Raw genomic sequence first — 22454 nt, forward strand, 5'->3', positions numbered from 1 at the left:
GTAATAATCATTGAGCTTGCTATTGCAGTAATTTCTTTGTTCACTTTCCTAAAAATCTTTTGTTTGCCTGTTAATTGCAACGTTCCCAATCCATACATACATACATGATTGGCTCAAATGTATATTGATAACATAGCAGATTACAACTGGACAGGTGGAGTGCCTACCAGTAAACACATAACATACAAGTAACAAACGTATGAAAAGAAAGGCACGTAAAGACCATCAGCTCATCAAGACTTATCCAACCATTACGACAAAAATCTATGACTGTGTTTTGTAGGCAAATATTTGGGAAAATTTTTCCGAGAATCAGGCATGTTGCAGGAGCGCAGTAAGAAAGATTGAGTGGATGAAAGTATGGCAGATGGAATTCAATACGCGGAAGTGAGAAGTCATCAACTTTAGATCTAAGAAAGACCAATAAGACTATTTTATTAATGAAGAAAGACCAGGTGCTTGGAGGAGCAAAGAGATTTAGATCACCATGTACATATAATTAAAAGTTTGTGCTCAGGCATGAAAAGCAATATAAAGACGAATGGTGGTCTTTATCTCGAGGGGCTAGAATACAAAAGGGAGGGTGTTATGCTTCAGTTGTACAGAAGCTTAGTCAGAGTGCATCTGAAGTATTGTGTTCAGTTTTGGGCACCACATCACAGGAAAGACATACTGGCCATGGAGTGGTTATAGTGCAGATTCCCAGAGAAAAGACTGGAGTTTAAAGGGCTAAATTATGAGGCTAGGTTGCATAAGCTTGGTTTGTATTTCCTTGAGTTTAGAAAAACAATGTTTTTTCTTTCAAAATGGTAAAGGAATTCAGTAGAGGGGGCATAAAGCAGCTATTTCCTCTGGTGGGGAAATCCTAAACAACTGTGATTAGGTGTGAAGTTGGGAGGCTTTTTTATTCCACACAATTAGTAGTGGAACTTGGAAACTTTCTCTCTCAAAAGGGTGTAGACCTGAATCAATTGAAACTTTCAGGGCTGTTATTGATGAATTTTTGATGGATTACAGAATTGAAGGATATAGATCAAAGTCAGGTGAACAGAATTGGGGTACTGATCAGGTACTCATCCATGATAGAATGACAGAACAGGCTTGAGGGGCTGAGTTACCGACTCTTCCAATACTTTTATATTCTCACTTACTCAGTCACTCATGTGTATTCCCTTCTCCAAACAGCAAAACTTGGTTTGTAATATACCGGGCTGTTTCTATTGATGGCACTTGCCCGCAGGAAGGAGTATGAGCACAAGTTCATATTTTTACTTTGACTCATTAACATTGCATAGTCTTGCAGGCTACCTTAATAGATTGTTCATCTCAAGCATTCCCAGTTGTGCATTGGAAAGGATTATTGGGGCATGATCACTCACTATTTATTGCACAGTTGTTATGCATTTTATAATCTTTGTCATGACAAAATATATCTCCCTACTTGCTGTCATGGGAAACCTGATGGTTTTTTTTTAAATGAAGCTTTTGCTGCATTCCTTGGGCTCCTCCACTCAAAAATGAAATTTCTATTTTGATTTTGTTGTGTAGACATAGCTAATAGTTATGAACAATATAACATTGAGCATCTGCTGTGGGAGGTGAACAATATGTTACAGCAGTAATGTGCTATAAGAGTCTGCATATGGGGTCCCTTGAGGTATTCCTAAATAGTGTGTTGACTTTGTAATGTAATCTGTGTTGTACAATTGCAGATTACTATACTTGCAATCCAAGTAATAAGTCATTGAACTGTTAATTTTAGAGACATTGCTAACTAGCTATTGTATCCATTTTCTGCTTTTGCTCATTTTTTACACTTGCCTTTTTCCTAGTGGTTTTCTTTTGACTTCCCTGGGCCATTAATCCATACCATTTGCTGCTCATACCCTGGGAAGGATTAAATGCTAGTGAAGTAACTGCTAGAAGTTGCACAGTTTCAGTTTGTGGTGATCACAATCAGGCCCATTTGATTTTTTTTTTATCTTCCTTTGTTTGAAGCGAACAAAACAACTGCCCAGTGCTTCTTTAATGACTTTGTCTTATGTTTTCCAAACCCTCCACCGCACCTCAAACTTAGGAAAGTTGTTGTATCTGGAGCAGAACCTGCCAGACTCACCCATATGTTGAGGACTATTGTGTAACACTGCTGATTCCGTTAATTTCCATTATTTATCATGGGATATGTTGAAACAAAGCTAATGGAAATTCCTGTGCAATATTTTGCACAACCCTGATATAATCAGTCTTCTGCTTTTACACTCCTATGACCAGTAGTTTAATAGTGCTGGTTAATGCCATTACCTTGGTTCAGGAGATCAGGATGTAGAATCGGTTTGGGTGGAGATGAGGAATAGTAGGGGAAAAAGTCATTAGTGGGAGTGGTCTATACACCTCAATACAGTAACCACAATGTAGGACAAAATATAGAAGGAAAAATATTGGGTGCTTGTGATAAAGGGCTGGCAATGATGATGGGTTATTTAAATCTACAGAGAACTGGAAAAATCAGATTGGCAGTGGTGGCCTGGGTGAGGAGTTCATAGAATACTTTCGAGAGAATGTTTGTTTTTTTTTACAGCAGCACGTTCTGGACCAAAGAGAGAGCAGGTTATATTACACTTGATATTGTGTAATGTCACAGGATTAATTAATGACCTCCAGGGTGAAGGCAACCTGCGTAGCAGCGACCACAATATGACTGAGGCTGGGATTTTCTGTGGGGAGGTTGGGAGGGAAAATGAAGGTGTGGGGGGTGAGGTTGGGGGCTATGGGATAATGGGAGAAGGCAGCAACTGGGGAGGCATACGTAAGAGGGGCAGAAGGTGTAACGGTGAGTGAACTTTACAACCAGCTTGAAAGGGCGAAGAATGGATCTAATACTAGTATTTTAAACTTAAATAAGGGAAACTATGGGCAACGTTTCTCTCTCTCTCTCTCTCCCCCCCCCCCCCCCCCCCCCCCCCCACCCCCAATTAAGACCCGCCCAGTGTGACGTCCATACGCTCCCTGTGCCAGCAGGGGGGGATTCCCTGAGCCGGGAGTGCGCTCTTTCGTGCATGTGTGCAAAAGAGCGCACAGATCTCCCTGAGGCAAAGTGCTGCCTCAGGGAGATCGGCTCAGGTTTGAAACATTAAATAAAGATGTGAAAAAAAATTACTGACATGTCCCCTCATGTGGCACTGTCGCATGAGGTGGGGCATGTCAATTTCTTTTATTTAGAGAGTTCATACAAATTTTAATAACCTCATGAAACCTTATCCCGGCCGTGGATGAGGTTTCATGTTTTTTCAGAAGCCCACCAGGGCTCCTGGCTTGCCCGCCAACCTTTAAAGTTGGACGGGCAGGCCCATTAATCATTTTAATGGCCCTAATCGACCTTTGACAGTTCGGGCGCGCAGCCGAATTGCAAATCTAAATGACATGGGGTGACGTCGGGACGCATGCCTGACGTCACCCCATGTCATTTTACATGTTGGTGAGCGGGCCCCACCTTCCCGCTCACCGATCGGAAGATACAGCCTTATGTGGGCACGAAAGCTGAGCTAGCTGAAGTGAACTGAGATACTAGGCTAGGAGGTAGAGCAATAGAAAACCAGTGTTCTGAAATATTCCAGAACACTCAGAACAAGTATATTCCTACTATAAAGAAAAATTGAGGGAGGACCCACCATCCATGGTTAACTAAAGAAGTTAAGGAAAGCATCAAACTTAAGGAAAAAGCATATAACTGCACAAAGATGAGTGGCAGGTCAGATGGTTGGCCAGAATATAAAAAATGGTAGAGAATAGCTAAAAGGTTAATCAGGAGAAAGCAATTAGAGTATGAGAGGAAGCTAGCTAGAAATTTAAAAAATGGATAGCAAGGGTTTCTACAGGTATTTAAAAAGGAAGAGAGTAAGTAAAGTGAGTGTTGATCTTCCAGGGAGCGACAGTGGGGAGTTAATAGTAGATGATAAGGAATTGGCAGATAAAATGAAAAAATGTTTTGCTTCTGTCTTCACTATAGAGGACACAAAAAACATTCCAGTAATAGCTGTAAATCAGGAGGTGGAAGAGAGAGTGGAACTTGGTGAAATTACAATCACTATGGAAGCGGTATTGAGCGAACTGATGGAGCTGTGGCCTGACAAGTCTCTGGGTCCTGATGGACTTCATCCTGGGGTCTTAAAAGAAGTGGCTAATGAGGTAGCTGATGCATTGGTGTTAATTTTCCAAAATTCGTTAGATTCTGGAACGGTTCCATCAGACTCGAAAGTAGCAAATATAACCCCTCTATTCAAGAAGTGAGGGAGGCAGTAAACAGGAAAATAGAGGCCAGTTATCTTGATGTATGTTGTGGGGAAGATGTTAGAATTGATCATTAAGGAGGTTATAGCTGGGATCTTAGAGAAACTCAAGATAATCAGGAAAAGTCAACATGGTTTTGTGAAAGGGAAATAATGATTAACCAATTTATTGGAGTTCTTTGAAGGAGTGACATGCGCTGTAGATGAAGGGGAGCCTGTAGATGAGTTGTACTTGGATTTCCAGAGGGCATTTGATAAGGTGCCACATGAAAGGCTATTGTGGGTAATAAAAGCTCATGGCATAGGGGGTAACAAATTAGCCTGGATAGAAGATTGGCTTGCTGGCAGAAAACAGAGTATGCATAAATGGATCTTTTTCTGATTGGCAGGATGTGAAGAGTGCAGTCCCGCAGGGGTCAGTGTTGGGGCCTCCATTTTTTACAATTTATATTAATGACTTAGATGAAGAGAGTGAAGTCATGGTAGCTAAATTTGCAGATGACACAAGGGTAAGTAGGAAAGTATGCTGTGAAAAGGACATAAGGAGGTTGCAGATGGATATAGATAGGTTGAGTGAGTGGCCAAAAATCTGGCAGACGAAGTATAATGTTGGAAAATGTGAAGTTGTTCACTTTGGCAGGAAGAATTAAAAAAAGTAGAGAATTACTTAAATGGAGAACGATCGCAGAATTCCAATTCTGGTGCATGAGTCACAGAAGGTTAGTATGCAGGTACAGCAAGTAATTAAGAAGGTTGATGTAATAAAGGATAGCATTCTAAGAGGAATTGAACATAAGTAAGGATGTTTTGCTTCAGTTATGCAAGCCATTGCTGAGACTACATCTCAAATATTGTACGCAGTTTTGGTCTCCTTATTTAAGGGAGGATGTAAATGCATTGGAGATGGTTCAGAAGAGGTTTACTTGATTGATACCTGGGCATGTTGTCTTATGAAGAATGGTTAGACAGATTGGGCTTCATTCCATGAGTTTAGAAATGTAAAGGGTGACTTAATTGAAGTATATAAGATCCTGAACAGTATTGACAAGGTGGACTTGGAAAGGATGTTTTCTCTTCCGTGTGAGTCCAGAACTAGGGGGGCACTGTTTTAAAATTAGGGGTTGAGATTTTTCTGAGGGTTGTGCGACTTTGGGACACTCTTGTCAGAAGGCATTGGAGGCGGGGTCATTGAATATTTTTAAGATGGATGTAGATTGATTTCCTTGCCTAACAAGCAGGGGTGGATGGGAATGTGGTATTCAAAAGAGGCAGATCAACCATGAACTTATTGAATGGCGGAGCAGGCTCAAGGGGTCAAATGGTGTACTTCTCCTATTTTATATGCTTGTAATAGGAATATGATAGCATAATGGTTGTTACTGGACTGGTAATTCAGGGGCCTGGAATAATGATCTGTAGACATGAGTTATTTAATTCATTAATGAGATGTGGGCCAGCATTTATTGCCCATCTCTAATTGCTCTTGTGAGGGAAGGAGTTCCAGGATTTTGACCCAACGACAGTGAAGGAATGGCAATATATTTCCAAGTTCGGATGGTGAGTGGCTTGGAGAGGAACTTCCAGGTGGTGGTCATATCCTACCATGGCAGCTGGGAAATTAAATAAATCTGATATGAAAAGCTCGTATCAGAAATGGCAATGTTGGCTTTCTTTTCAATTATGTGATTACATATACTCATCCTGTAGTGCTGTTGAATAGTTTAGATTCTTTTTTTCCAAACAATCAGTATGCAGGGACGTTGTTGACACCCATAGCAACAGTAGTGATCATTTTTCATTAACTAATATTAGAATGTATTTTCTGTTCCCTATATGTTTTGATTTCAATATTTACCCACAATTCTGTACCTCTGTTTCCACCTGAAAAAATTAACACAGCCAAATTGGATATTTAAATTTGATCTATATATTAAGCTACCATATCGGACAATAAAATGAGATGCCATGTGATGCAGTGAGTGCATGTTTTTATTTGGAGCAGTATACATTTCAGTTTTCATGTAAAAACCATCACGAATGTATAGTTACAATGTTACTGATTTTAAGGGCAACTGTTTTAAAGGTACATTATTTAAAAAATTTCAAACCATTAAATTGAGTTTAAAAGTCCTTTTCAAAATGGAGGTATGGACAGACATCTTGGTGCCTTTCTGTGTTTGGTCAGACCTTATCAGACTATTATCTCCAGAACTGATCACAGAGTCATTAAAATGCAAGATTCCCCACCCCTCACGGCTTTCCACTGAATCTTCTAACGGTCTCAAGCTCAAGGCTCCTTAGCTTCTAAGAGAACAGGAAACAAGAAGGTACTTCAAAGGACGTCAACATAATTAACCTCTACATTGGGGAGACCAAACGCAGACTGGGTGACCGCTTTGCAGAACACCTTCGGTCTGTCCGCAAACATGACCCAGACCTCCCTGTCACTTGCCATTTCAACACTCCACCCTGTTCTCATGCCCACATGTCCGTCCTTGGCCTGCTGCATTGTTCCAGTGAAGCTCAACGCAAACTGGAGGAACAGCACCTCATCTTCCGACTAGGCACTTAACAGCCTTCCGGACTGAATATTGAGTTCAACAATTTTAGATCATGAACTCTCTCCTCCATCCCCACCCCCTTTCCGATTCTCCCCCCCCCCTTTTTTTTTTCCCCAATAATTTATATAGATTTTTCTTTTCCCACCTATTTCCATTATTTTTAAATGTATTTCCATCCATTGTTTTATCTCTACCTTTTAGCCTATTTCAATCCCTTCCCCCCACCCCACCCCAACTAGGGCTATCTGTACCTTGCTTGTCCTGCTTTCTACCCTTAATTAGCACATTCCTTAGATAATATCACCACCTTCAACACCTCTTTGTCCTTTTGTCTGTGACATGTTTTGGTTATCTCCACCTATCACTGGCCCTCTACCCAGCTCTACCCACCCCCCCTCCTCTTAAACCAGCTTCTATTCCACCTCTTTTCTATTTTTACTTAGTCCGTATGACTCTTCAACAGAGCTCGAAACGTTAACTGTGTTGCTCTCCACAGATCCTGTCAGACCTGCTGAGTTTTTCCAGGTATTTTTATTTTTGTTTTGGATTTCCAGCATCCGCACTTTTTTGCTTTTAACATAACTAACTTCCCTGCTTGGTGAAACAATGGTTCATTTGGAATTAACTTAGCAGCCATTTTGGTTTGGTTGTGATAATGGCAGGCTGAGAAAGCCACTTTGTGCAGACCCCCCAGGCAGAGCTCTGAGAGATCTCATCAGAGAGGGTTCTTCTCTCTCGCTCTCAACCCTGCTTGACCTGTTGCGTCCACCCATAAAGGCGAAAACCAACTAACTGACTGCAGAAGCTATCGCAGCTGCTTCAAATTCAACCCTCCACTCCGGACAACCAATATTTCAACTGCAAGCTACAGACCTGCAATGACGTCTTAAGGGAATGAACTGAATTTCATCTTTATAAGTATCTTTTATCCTTATTTGCATTTAATCTTTGTATCTATTCAGTTAGTAACTTAAGTAACTTACATCAGTAGTTTTGTAATAAACCTTTATCTTGCTTAAGACTAAAACTTTGCTGCTGGCTATTTTTCAGTTGAACCACTTGTACAGTTAAATGGGGGCTACGCACACATTCTTAGCTCATGGACCATTTTGAGGAAACACTTTTTATGTAGTCATGACAAAACTCTGAATTGGTTGCTCCTAATATATTTTCTCATACTGTATTCTCCTACAGCTAGTTTTTGTGCTTTGCTTTAGTTTACATTTACCGAATTAGTTTTAGAATGAGAGTTCAATTAGATGTGATGAATGCAATGCGCAATCTTTGTCTTTGGTAAGATGTGAATTTCTTTTTTTTCTTACATATAGGTTTCTTTTGATGACACCGAACGGCCAGATTCAAAGACAAAATCAGCAAAGAAACCGCAAACAGTATTCAGGGGATCATTGCTACACATAAGGTATTTCAGTTATATTTATATCATGCATTCTAGCTCACCTCCTGTAGTACTGCATTGTTTAAAACTGTGTGTGTGCAGGTAAGGCAAAGTTATGAATGTTAGGTATGAGTCCTGATTGATAGAGATTGTTAAGTGAGTGATGGCCGTGTGGTGACTGAGCAGTGACTGAGGCTGGTGGTGCAGTTGCTGGGATATGGCATTTGAACATACATTCACTGACCTTGACCACTGGGTCATTGACCACCTTACTGCACTACATCCAAACCCTTGAGACTAGATTCCTGACGTTGACCACAAAGGTCAATGGTTCCACTACCTTCTGAGAGTTTCTGGAGGGTCTCCAGGACCCTAGTGAATAGATGACATGCCTGCTGCTCTCTACCTCCTGTACCAAGGCCTTTTGTGCACTCTGGAAAATCTTGGAGCCTACTTTCTTCCATGTTCTGTCTTTCCAGGTCAAGCTCACTTTTACAGTGACTTCTAGCACTTAGTTCAGCCAAAATGCATTTCCCCTCCAAAAGGTTCACGCTGACTTTAAGTAGTTCAGCTAGTTTTAAGCTCCTGCTAGCCCCCCTCCATTTTGTTCCGCTTACTCATTTGGCAGCCACTTAGCACTGGCTGTAAGCTATGGTCATTTAACATGAATAGCAGTCCGAAGTTTGTACGTTGCCTGTTTCAAAAGCACTGGGTGCAGGTTAAATGTGCATCTCAATCCCCATGCCTATTTCAGGGACTATCAAATTTCATGGCCAAACATTTTAGCATTGGAGATGTGTGCAATTGCAGAAATCTGACTCTGGAAAGTGGAACATTGACTTTAGAAGTAGATGTACTACAGTATTTGCAAATTGTTATAATATTTACATATAGGATAAATGGTTTAATAATTCTGATGTCTTTAAGAGAATAAATCTTGAACAATTATCTCACGTGCCGGTGCAGACTCGATGGGCCGAAGGACCTCTTCTGCACTGTGATTCTGTGTGAACTAACTTCAGACCTCTGATCTAAACTTAGATTGTTGCTGCAAAAGCATTGCTAGTTACGTTGTGAAATACTTTTTGAGGAAACACGGAAGGAACTTTCTATCCCTTTCCATATATAGCAAATTGAGAGTGACAGGGCGAAATGAGTGGTATCCTGTTGTGGTAATATGTGGGTATTCATATCCTACATCTCAATATATAGTGCCTTTATTTCTGCAGATAATTAGAGAAAAGTGGGGGGTTATACATTAATGATATGGCTTTTTGTCTGGTTGTTTTAACGTACTATGTAAGTTGGCTACCTTAGTTTTTATCTTGAGGTTTTGTAGATCCATGTGTTGAGCTTGGAAACTTCCATGCATGGTACGGAGAAACTGAACCAGAACATAACTTGTGTGCTGAAGAGATTTCTGTTGTACTGACTCTCTAGCATAATCATTTACTGTGTCCAAATAGAATGCCTATTTTTCAAACCCGTTATTAACTGTTATTTTTGTTTTAAAAAGTCCAGCTGAAGATATTCACTTTGGCTCTAAAGAAAGTGGAGAAACTAAATGTTTGATAGCTCTGACCAATGTGACAAAGAACTCTGTTGCATTTAAGGTAAGTTCGTTGGTTTAGTAATCACTCAGTTTCCGGAATCAGAATCAATCATTTGTGTTAAACCATTAAGAAACTCTCATATTTAATTACCAATAAAAGCAAACAGTTTTAATTGTGTAATTATGGAATTTAGTAGAATGGGCCTATGTTTTCTGAAATTTAGAAGAATGAGTGGTGATCTCAATGAAACTTATGAAATTCTGAGAGGCCTTGATAGGGTAGATGATGAGTCACTGTTTCCCCTAGCTGGAGGGTCCAGAACTGGGTGTCATGGTCGTGAGATAAGGGGGAAGCTATTTAGGTCTGAGATGAGATGTTTCTTTATTCAGAGGGTTGTGAATCTTTGAAATTCTTTACCCAAGAGGTGTGAATGTTCAGTTGTTGAGTATATTCCAGGCTGAAATCCATCGGATTTTTTTGGATGTTAAGGAAGTCGAGGGATAGTGGTGACGAGGTGTGAAAGTGAAGCTGAAGTAGAAGATCAGCCATTCTTTGCTGTTAATTCTATAATTGTAGAATGGCGGAGTAGGCTCATGGGTCACATGGCTAATTTTGCCCCTATTTCTAGTTTTAATTGGCTATATTTCTTGTGAAAATGAAGGTATTTAAACAATTCTTGTAAAAATGCATATTTCTCCCAAAACAATTTTTGTTTTTTCCATATAAACTGTGATTTATTCCAAATAAAAGTATGAGAATATGATCTGGTCACAAATGTACCATGATTTACCCAATAAATCCTGGAGATAACATTTGAAAAAAGTCTTACATTTGCATCTTTCTCCACGGGACATCCGAAGGTGCTTTTATAACCAATACTTTTAGAAATGCAACCTCTTTGTAATGTGGGAAATATGGAAGCTTGTACACAGCAAGGTCCAGCAAAAGCAATTTGATAATGGCCAGGTAATAGAACCATAGAAAAGTTACAGCACAGAAGGAGGCCATTCGACCCATCTTGTCCATGCCAGCCCAAGGACACCCAGGTGCCCTTTCTAATCTTCTAATCCCACCTTCCTGCACTCGGCTCATAGCCCTGCAGCTTACAGCACTTAAGGTGCAGATCCGGGTACTTTTTAAAAAAAAGTTTAGAGTTTCTGCCTCTACCAGACACCCACTACCCTCTGCGAGAAAAAGTTCTTCCTCATGTCCCCCCTACACCTTCTGCCACTTATCTTGAATCTATGTCCTCTGGTTCTAGAATTCTCCATCAAGGGAAACAATTTTATCCTATCCACTCTATCTATTCCCCTCGTAATTTTGTAAGCCTGAATCAAGTCACCTCTCAGCCTTCTTTGTTCTAAGGAAAATAACCCCAACCTATCCAATCTCTCCTCGTAACTACACTTTTCTAACCCTGGCAACATTCTTGTAAACCTCCTTTGCACTCTCTCCAGAGCTGTTACGCCCTTCCTGTAATGTGGTGACCAGAACTGCGCACAATACTCCAGTTGTGGCCTCACCAGAGTTTCATACAATTCCAACATTATATCCTTACTTTTATATTCTATACCTCTGCTAATGAAGGAGAGCATTCCATATGCCTTCTTTACAACCTTGTCTACTTGAACTGCTGCCTTCAGGGACCTGTGTACTTGTACGTCAAGATCTCTCACTTCATCTACCCCTCTTAGTATATTCCCATTTATTGTGTAATCCCTGTAACTGTTTGACCTCCCTAAATGTATGACCTCACACTTCTCTATGTTAAAATCCATCTGCCACTTTACCGCCCACTCCACCAACCCATCTATATCGTTTTGGAGATTATGGCTATCCTCTACACTATCCACTACTCGGCCAATCTTTGTGTCATCTGCAAATTTCCCAATTGTGCCCCCCACGTTCACGTCCAAATCATTAATATATAACACAAACAGCAAGGGTCCCAACACCGAGCCCTGTGGAACACCACTTGAGACAACTTTCCATTCGCAAGGGCATCCATCGCGCATTACCCTTTGTTTCCTGTTACAAAGCCAACCTTTCATCCAGTTTGCCACATTACCCTGAATCCCATGGGCTTTTACTTGCCTGACCAATCTGCCATGTGGGACCTTGTCAAATGCCTTGCTAAAATCCGTGTAAACAACATCCACTGCACTACCTTCATCAACCCTTCTTGTCACTTCCTCAAAGAATTCAATCAAATTTGTGAGGCAAGACCTTCCTTTAACCAATCCATGCTGACCATCCTTGACTAGTCCATGTCTTTCCACATGACAGTTAATCCTATCTCTCAGTATTGATTCTGCTAATTTGCTCACCACCAATATTAGACTAACTGGCCTATAATTGTTTGGCATTTCCTTTGATCCCTTTTTAAACAATGGAACTATGTTTGCATTTCTCCAGTCCTCCGGTGCCTCCCCTGTATCTAGTGAAGATTGGAAAATCACCCTCAGAGCATCTGCTATCTCTTCCCTGACTTCCTTCAGCAGCCTCGGAAACAATCCATCTGGCCCTGGTGACTTATCAGTTTTCAAGGATTTCAACCTTTTGAGTGTTTCCTTTCTCTTTATGACTGTCCCATCCAATATCTCGCAGTGTTCCTCCTGGACTACTATATTTACATCCTCCCTTTCCTTTGTAAACATGGAGACAAAATATTCATTCAAACCTTTCCCACAGCCTCTGCATCTACACACAAGTTTCCATCTTCATCTCTGATAGGTCCCACTTTTTCCTTAACTAACCTTTTAGCGTTAACGTATTGGTAAAACATCTTTGGGTTATCTTTAACTTTACTTGCTAATCTTTTTTCATGCCCTTTCTTTGATTTCCTTATTTCCTTTTTTACTTCATCCCTGCACTTCCTACATTCGTCTAGGCTATCTGCAGTGCTTAGTTCTTTGTGCCTATCGTACGCTTTCTTTTTCTGTTTGATCTTCCCCTATATTCCTCTAGACAACCAGGGGGGTCTAGATTTGGAAGCACCACTCTCTTATTTTTGTAGGGGACATGTCTACTTTGTACAATTAGGATCTCGCTTTTTAGTGCTTCCCACTGGTTTTCCGCTGTTTTATCCTCCAGCTTTGCTGTCCAGTCTACCTCAGCCAAGTCCCTTCTCATTTCTGCAAAATTTGCCTTCCCCCAGTTCAAGACTTTTACTCCTGCCTTATCTCTGTCTTTTTCCATGGTAATGCTAAATCTAACTGAATTGTGATCACTGTCCCCGATATGGTCGCCAACAGTCACTTCACCCACTTGCCCTTCTTTGTTCCCCAAGAATAGGTCTAGAATTGCATCTCCTCTCATTGGGTTTGTCACTAATTGGTTGAAAAATTTTTCCTGGACACACTGCATGAATTTTTCTCCCTCAGTGCCCCTTTTATTGTTTGAATCCCAGTTGATATTAGGATAGTTGAAGTCTCCTACTATTATTGTCCTCTTGTTCTTACAAGCAGAAATTTGCCTACATATTTGTACTACTATCTTCCTTTCACTATTTGGGGGTCTGTAGTATACTCCCAGTAGTGTGACTGCCCCTTTTTTATTTCTAAGCTCAATCCATAAAGCCTCGTTTGTTGACCCATTTAGTATATCATCGCTTCTCAATGGGAATTGATTCTTTAACTATTAGTGCTACCCCCCTCCTTTTTTATCTCCTACTCTATCGTGTCTGAAGACTCTATAACCAGGGATATTAAGCTGCCAGTTTTGTCCCTCCTTTAGCCAGGTCTCCGTTATAGCAATGACATCCTGCTGCCATGTGTCTACCTGTGCCCTTAACTCATCTACCTTGTTTGTAATACTCCTTGCATTGAAGTATAAACAGTTTAACCCCGTCAATTTCCCTTGCTGGACACTTTTTAAACTTTGCTTCTCCTCTAACTCCATGTCTATCACAACGTCCCTAGCTAATGTTATACCTCCATTTTTCTGATCTGAATCTGACCTATCTGATCCTACTCCTGGGATCCTACCCCCCTGCCATACTAGTTTAAATACTCCCCAACAGAACTAGCAAAAGCCCCCACAAGGACACTGGTCCCAGCTCTGCCTGGGTGCAGCCCATCTAGTTTGTACAGGTTCCACCTTCCCCAGAACCGGTCCCAGTGCCTCAAGAATCTGAACCCCTCCCGGCTACACTATCTCTCCAGCCACGTGTTCATTTGGTCTATCCTCTTATTCCTGCTCTCGCTAGCACGTGGAACTGGGAGTAATCCTGAGATTACTACATTTGAGGTCCTGCATTTTAATTTATCTAACTTCCTGTACTGAGCTTGCAGGTCCTCATCCCTTAGTTTACCTATGTCATTATCACCAATGTGTACCACGACCACTGGCTGTTTACCTTCCCTCCCCAGAATGTCCTGCAGCCGCTCCGTGATATCCTGGACCCTGGCACCAGGGAGGCAACATACCATCCTTGATTCACATTTGCGGCCACAGAAGTGTCTGTCTGTGCCCCTAACAATTGAATCCCCTATCACTATAGCCCTGCCACTTGGTTTCCTCCCGCCCCTCTGAGCAGCAAAGCCACCCATGATGCCGTGAACTTGGCTGTTACTGCTTTCCCCTGAGAGGCCATCCCCCCAACAATATCCAAAACGATATATCTGTTAGAGAGGGGGATGACCACAGGGGACTCCTGCACTACCTTCCTGAGTCTTTTACTGTTCCTGATGGTCACCCATTCCCTTTCTGTCTGTGTAATCTTCACCTGCAGTGTGACCACCTCGCTAAACGTGCTATCCACGACTTGCTCAGCATCGCAGATGCTCCACAGTGAGTCCACCCGCAGCTCCAGCTCCAAAATCTGGTTAGCTAGAAGCTGCATTTGGACACATTCCGCACACATGGTCACCGGGGACGCTGGAACCGTCCCTCATTTCCCACATCCTGCAGGATGAGCATATCAGGGGCCTGAGATCTCCTGCCATGATGTCCCTCTCGATTAAAGCTAGTTACTCCCTTAAAAAGTATGCTAGCTCGGGGCCTTATTTATGTTAGCTAGGAACCTAATCTATTTTAATGTCAAATAATAACGGGAATGCATTGACTAGGGTTCCGAGAACTATCCTGCTGTTTTTTGAACACTACCATGGGATGTTTTACTCGATTAACGTTTCATCCAAGAGATCTCCAACATTGTAGCCCTCAACTCAGTGTTGTGCCGAAATGTCAGCCTAGATTATGTGGCCTAGTCTCTGGAGTGGGAGTAATTAGTTTGCCATTCAGGATAGATTGTCCAAAGATGCATTTAAAGTCCTCTTTGCAAAGATAGAAATTTTCCATCCATGCTTTTGGAGTGTAATTTGAATCATTTAAGAGCATTTGCACTGCGTTTAAAATTTCTAGAAGCGCAAAATATGTAGAATTTTGGGCACTTTTCTTTTAAAGTTGTAGTCAATAATTCACTCTGGAAATTAGCAATTTTTATTCCCGAATATTTTTCTAATTTTTTTAGAGATGTATATGGAACTTAATGTCAAGTGCTGAAAAGCAATTTAAAAAAGAAAAATTGGATCTTCCTTGCATTAATGAGTTTATAGTTACTTCTCTAAGATGATCCAAGTGACATGTTTAGAAAAAATGACTCCCAAAGACCGCTGGCGAATAATATGATGATGGTGTTCAAGTCCTCTCCCTCTTTTTTTTTCTGAACAAGGTTAGAACAACAGCCCCAGAGAAATACAGGGTGAAACCAAGCAATGGCAGCTTTGATCCAGGCACTTCACTGGATATTCTAGTGTCACTCCATGGAGGTATGACACGTCTTACTCCTACTGTCTGTAAATAGAGTGCTAAATAATGGATTTAATGTGAAAAGTCAAGTATTTTAATAATTGTAAAACAAAAATTGATGAGTTAATTTAGGGAATTTAATCAGTAAACCTATTTTGCAGCCCTACTCAGCCAATTGGCTGAAATGTGGACATCTTTCAATGACGAATGCTTAATTCTCATCACGCCTAAGTAATTGAAAATATGCAATGCATATTTAGTACAACTGCCCTTACATGACTCAAATGGCACTCCACTCCGCAGAGTGCACATAGAAAGCAATTTATCTTTAAAGGGAAGGGCATTGTACTGAATTGCCATGTGATGTTAACTATGATCTTTGTATACATGTTTGTGCCTCTCGGCTCTTTTGTCTCTATTGTGCTTTAAAAATACATCAGTTGGGGAGCAGACATTTTAAACAGCGTTTCCTCTTCAAGAAGTTATTTATTTTTAGGAAATCAAATTCAAGTTTTGCATAGATGGCCTGCTCTGAGGCTGCTTTTGACAAATACAGGTAGCAGAAATGAGAGAGAACAGAAAAGTTGCCAAATATTCCCTGTTAGCATTATGCAGAAGCTTGGTAAAATATATTACCTTTAAACATTTGCATTCATAGATTTTAATGTTAACAGTAAGCAAAACTCTCCTGCCCCCTCACCTGCAGCTGTGGAGAAAAAGCATTGATTATATGATTGGTGGTAGCTCCTCCGGTCACCTGTCAGTAACTCACTTGAAATTCTTGATGTGATTCATAACAATGAATGTTGGCAAGAAATTCAGCTGCATAGGGCATCAAAGTTTGTGCTCAACTATTGTTTATAGATCAGTTAATTTGATAAGCTTTGTTAAATCTTGACTCTACAGCTCTGCTACTCACTGAGTAAACAGTGGCTCAAAACTAAGATGATACATAATTTTGTATACATGTTAAGATTTCATGCATGTATACATCCATAAAGTTTCAGATTTCAACAGATACAAGTGGTGATGAATATGACTTATGTATGTGACATTTTCAACTGCATTATATAGCAAATTAGTGTCTGGTTTAACTCCCGATGACATAGCTATCCTAAAAACTTTGTACGGTCTTATCATTATTGCAAGATGCCATGCTGCAGATGTGTCTCTGTATACTTTATTGCCTTTCTCACGGTGCCCTATCAGACCTGCATTCAACATAGATAAGCAAAGCATTAAAATATATTTTAAAAACTTGCAGTGTGTAAGACATTGATGCAATCTCTTATTGGGCATATTTATCAAATGTCATCTTAGTTGTTCCTACTTCTGATGCTGGACCTGATTGGTATCTTATATTTAATTAATCTACCCCCTCGTATCTTTGGATGTAGTTTTCATATGTATTTTAATTTCATTCGTATGAGGTGAAGACAGCTAAAAGTGTGACAGATTTGTGAAGTGTATCGGAAAATTAAAACTTTTGTAGCATTTCCAGTTTCATGTAATATGAAGTATGCTGTCTTTAATAATGAATGTTATCTGACAAACCTGGGACACTTAACTATACAGATACTAATTGAAACTTGTGCATATCTCTAGCAGGCTATTATGAAACTACTGCTTCACAGCATTGTGTCTCTGCACAGATTATCAATTGAGTGGATTGAGATAATAACATTTATATGATCCTTAACTGTTCCATTACGGTTTAGTCAGATTAAATGTCTTCTCTCCAATGAAATTTACCCAACAGCTATTTTTGTCATGTATCACAAATACAGTCAGTGACAGGTTTTCAGGAGGAAGCCATTTTACTGTATTTGTTGAACATGCTAGCTTGCTAATTCTGTTGCCATGCAGTCTCCTTGGGATAGTTGACGCTGTATTTCAGAAGTTAGCACAGCAATAGTGTGTTTGTAAGGTGTTTCCATATTGGAAAAATGCAAACACAGTGGACTAACAATTGAGACATTTGTTCAACTTTACTGCAGTGAGCTTTGTCAAATCTTTCATTTCAATGACCAATGAATTCAATTGTGAATCAACTGTACCCCATAGAAAACAAAATAATATAGGTTATATGGCCTCTAGTGAGGGCAGTTGAAATGTGAGGGCAGGAGTTATGATACAGACCAGCCATGCTGTAATTAAACTGTAGAACTCGCGCAGGAGGCTGAATGGCCTACTCCTGTTCCTATGACCCTGTTATTGTGAGCAGTGAGGACTTGAAAATTGGACAGTGTCAATCTGGGAAATTCTTAACCAAATGAAGAAAAAGGTGATTTTTAGAAGTCCTGGTGTGGAATTGTCAGAGCAGATGAAGTAGAGACAGTAAAGAAGAAATGGTGTTTAGACGGGAAGAATGAAGAGAAGAAACTTAAATTGTTGTGGAAATCTACTTCTACAATAATGAATCAAGTTCATAATTGGCTAATTTGTTTTTCAATAGTATCTCCTGAAAAGTAGTTGACCCACCTATTTAATTACTGGTGCAGTGAATTCAAAAAGTATTTTCCTTTTCCTATACTTGATGCGCATAATGAGCCTTGAATTAAAGTTCTCTAAATGGCGGGGGAGGAGATAAGAGGATCACAGCCAATCCAGGCTCCATCCTCAACTGTGCCGGAACCTTCAGAGTGTTTTAATGATGGAATTAATTTAATAATGTGTTTTGTGCTACAGTGTAGATCAGAGTAGATGCTTTTTTTTATGTTTTCTATTGTTGGCAACTTAAAAGAAAAATACTCCCTTGTCCAGAGAGAACCACAGGTTCTCAAAGGAGATAATTTGCCAATTATGTCTCTGCTAGTTCTTTGCTGGAGTAATCCAAATCTAATCTTGGTATCTTGCCCCCTCCCATAACTCTGCCTCTTCCTCTGTTTCAAATATTGATCCAATTTTCCCATTTTTAAAAAGAGAATGCAGTGGTCTCTACCTCAAGCACACTCTCTGTAGGAAAACATTCCATAATTCCAACAACACTCCAGAATTTCCTCCTAATTTCCTTCCTCAATCTAAATTTCTAATCCTTATCACCAACTCCCCAACCAGAGGAAACGTTTTTTTAAAAAGGTTGAATAGAGAAAGACTATATAATTTTAAAAATCTCTAACACAACTTTTAATCTTCTCTGCTTGAGTAGAATTAATCCTAGCGGTTTAGGGGAACAGTGGCGTAGTGATAATGTTATTGGACTGGTAATACAGAGGCCCAGAATGATTTGGGACACGGATTTAACTCCCACCATGGCAGCTGGTGGAATTTAGATTCAATTGATTAATAAATCTGGAATTAAAAGCTAGTCCCCGTAATGGGGACCATGAAATTATGGATTATCATAAAAACTCATCTCGTTCACTAATGCCTTTTCAGGAAGAAAATCTGTCCTTACCTGGTCTGGCCTACATGTGATTTCAGACCCACAGCAATGTGGTTGACTCTTAACTGCCCTCTGAGATGGCTGAGTAAACTACTCGGTTGTACCAAACCACTACAGAAACGTCAAAAAATAATAAACCACCTGGCACTGGAAACAACAGCAGCACACCCTGCCCGGTCCGCCCTGCAAAGACCTCCGCTGGGGACTTGTGGCAAAATTGGAAGAGCTGTCCCACAGACTAGTCAAGCAACAGCCTGGTGGAGTCATACTTATCAAAGCATACATTACAAACAATATCCCAGACTCCCCATCACCATTCATATGTATCTGTCCAATCGGCAGGATAGATCCGGAAGAGATAGCGGCACAGTGGCATACGTTTGGGAGAGAGTGGCCCTAAGAATCCTTAACATTGACCCTGGATCCCATGAAGCCTCATGCATCAGGTCAAACATTGGCGAGAAAACCTGCTGATTGCCATCAATCACCCCCCCCCCCCCCCCTTCCTCAGAATGTACTCTGGGTGGGAGGCTTCAATGCCCATCACTAAGAACGGCCTGTGGCAGATGGTGAGAGAACCAACATATTGCCCTCACCAATCTACCTGTCACAGATGTATGCCCATGACAGTATTGGTAGGAATGAGCACCACACAGTCCTGTCTTCACACTGAGGACATCCTCGATTGCATTGTGTGACATTGCCACAGTGCTAAATGGAATAGACTCAAACAGATCTAGCAGTTCAAAACTGGGCATTCATGAGGTGCCATGGAGCATCAGCAGCAGCAAAATTGTGTTCAACCACAATCTGTAACTTCGTGGCCGGGCATATCCCTCACTCTATCATCAAGCCAGGGGACCAACCCTGGTTCAATGAGCGTAGGAGAGCATGCTAGTGCCAGCATCATGCATACCTAAAAATGAATTGCCAACCTGGTGAAGCTACAACACAGGACTTAAATGTGTGCTAACAATTGGAAAGAGCTTGCTTTAGCCAGAGCTAAGTGATCCCACCACCAGTGTAACAGATCAAAATTCTGCAATCCTGCCAAATCCAGTCGAGAATCTACCTTTTGTTCTTTCACAGGATGTGGACGTTGCTGGCAAGGGCAGCATTTGTTGTGCATTCCTAATTGCCCTTGAACTGAATATGGTGAACAATCAAATAACTAACCCAAGGAAGAGGCTCCAAAAACATCCCCATGCTCAATTATGGCAGAGCCCAACATGTCAGTGAAAAAGAAAAGGCTGAAGCATTTGTAGTCACCTTTAGGCAGAAATGCAAAGTGGATGACCCAGCCTGGCCCCCTCCTGAGTCCACCATCATAGATATTAGTCTTGAGACAATTCATTTCACTCCACATGGTATTAAGAAAGAGCTGAAGGCACCAGATACTGCAAAGGCTATGGGCCCTGGCAACATCCCAGCTGTAGTACTGAAGACTTGTGCTCCAGAACTAGCCATACCCTTAGCCAAGCTGTTCCAGTAAAATTACAACACTGACATTTAATGTCAAAAATTGCTGAAGTATATCCTGTCCTTAAAAAAAAAAAGACAAATCCAATCTCAGCCCTGTCAGTGTACTCTTGATCATCAACAGAATGATGGAAGGTGTCATTGACAGTGCTATGAATGGTACTTATTAACCAGTAACCAGCTTACACTTGGCTTCAGACCTTATCACAGCTTTGGTCCAAATGTGGCTAAAGGAGTTGAATTCCAGAGGTGAGCTGATTGTCTTTGACATCAAGGCAGCATTTGACAGTGTGTGGCATTAAGGAGCCCTGGAAAAATAGAAGTCAATGGGAATTGGGGTGAAAACTCTCCACTAGTTGGAATCATAAGTAGAGCAAAGGAAGACAGTTGGAGACAATCATCTTAATCCTAGGACTTTGCTGCAGGATATTACCTCAGTGTGTTGTCCTAGGCCTGACCATTTTCAGCTGCGCCATCAATGACCTTCCCTCCATCATAAAGTCAGAAATGGGGGTGTTCACTACTGATTGTAGAGTGTTCAGTACCATTCATGACCCCTCAGATACTGAAGCAGTCAGTGTCCATATGGACAAGACCTGGACAACATTCAGATTTCGACTGATAAGTGGTAAATGACATTCACACAAGTGCCAGGCATTGACCATCTCCAACAAAGGAGCATCCAACCATCCCCCTCTGACATTCAATGGCATTACTATCACTGAATCCCCTCACCATAACCTTAGGGTTATCATTGACCAGAAACTGAACTGGACTAGCCATATAAATACTGTGGCTACAAGAGTAGGTCAGAGGCTGGGAATTCTGCGATAAGTAACTCACCCCATGACTCCTCAAAAGTTGGTCAACCATCTACAAGACACAAGTGAAGTGTGGTGGAATACTACACACTTGCCTGGTTCAGTGCAGTTCCAACAACACTCGAGAAGCTTGACACCATCCACCATATCCCCTCATAACTGCAATTTTGTATTCCTGGGGTCATCAAGGTGCAACTTTGAATTCCTGGGATCGTCATGGTGAATGAATGCTCTCTTTGGCTCATTGTCTTTTCTGTAATTGGATGCACGCAGTACTCTTAACCAGCTTATCGTCTGGCTTTACCAATTAATGGTTGCTATTTTACTAATGTACCTTCTGTCTCTTTATAAAACCCAACATATTCATGACCTTTGGAGTGCTTTATCTGTGCTTAAACTTTAAGGGATTTGTGTATTTGAATCGTTAGGTTTCTCCGTTCATACACATCATTTGTCTTTTGTTGAGTATATACTCCCATTATCTTGGATTTTCCCACAACTGCCATTAGCTGGTTTATAGTTACCCAATTTATACATCTCCCCCTCCTTAAACAGAGGTGTGATGGAAGGTCACAGACTTGAATCATTAACTCTGTTTCTCTCTCCACGGATGCTGCCAGGGTGGCTGAGCATTTCCAGCATTTTCTGACTTTGTTTTCAGATTTCCAGCATCTACCGTTACTTCACTTGTGTTTTATTTAGGCACATGTCAGTCCAGAGGCATAATTTGCAGGAATAAAAAAATTGCAGCCAAAGTTTCAACAATCTTTTGATTTCCGTCAGCAGCTTGGGGTGAATGCCATCCAGTCTCGTAATTCTCCGCCCTGAGCTCAGCCTTTTTTTTAAGAACTAGTTGCTTTTCTAAAGTAACCTTTAACGGTTCCCTACCCACCTATGGTGGACCCACATTTTGAGTTCCATGATTAACAAAATAGCATTTTAATTTGTTCAGCATGTGAAGCATTTTGAAGTTGCAAACTGCAATCTATAACCTCATAAGTAACTAACTTCTCAATGTAACTGTGTTTTAAAGATTGTTCCATTCACATTCTTCTGAACTGGTACAGTGATACCTTTTATAACGTCTTTTAGAACAGAAATTTAGCTTGTGGAAGATTTTCCTTAGCATTCTGGACCTTTGAAGAGAACCATTGAAATGAATTTGCATTTTTTTCAAAAGCTTGGCCACTTGGTCACGTTTCCCTCACATAAAATAACATGT

The 22454-nt window shown here is 40.8% G+C and overlaps 1 protein-coding gene across 2 annotated transcripts in view; it reads left to right on the forward strand.

Moving 5' to 3' along the window:
* mospd2 (motile sperm domain containing 2) overlaps positions 1-22454 on the forward strand; it is a 97218-nt gene that overhangs the window by 47940 nt on the left and 26824 nt on the right. For both annotated transcript variants that reach the window (XM_078559365.1, XM_078559366.1), the window contains exons 10-12: positions 8176-8267; positions 9760-9856; positions 15471-15567. In XM_078559365.1, the coding sequence (XP_078415491.1) occupies positions 8176-8267; positions 9760-9856; positions 15471-15567 (286 nt within the window). The remainder of the gene's footprint in view (positions 1-8175; positions 8268-9759; positions 9857-15470; positions 15568-22454) is intronic.

This window comes from Cetorhinus maximus, chromosome 16, assembly GCF_964194155.1.
Source record: "Cetorhinus maximus chromosome 16, sCetMax3.hap1.1, whole genome shotgun sequence".
Taxonomy (NCBI): domain Eukaryota; kingdom Metazoa; phylum Chordata; class Chondrichthyes; order Lamniformes; family Cetorhinidae; genus Cetorhinus; species Cetorhinus maximus.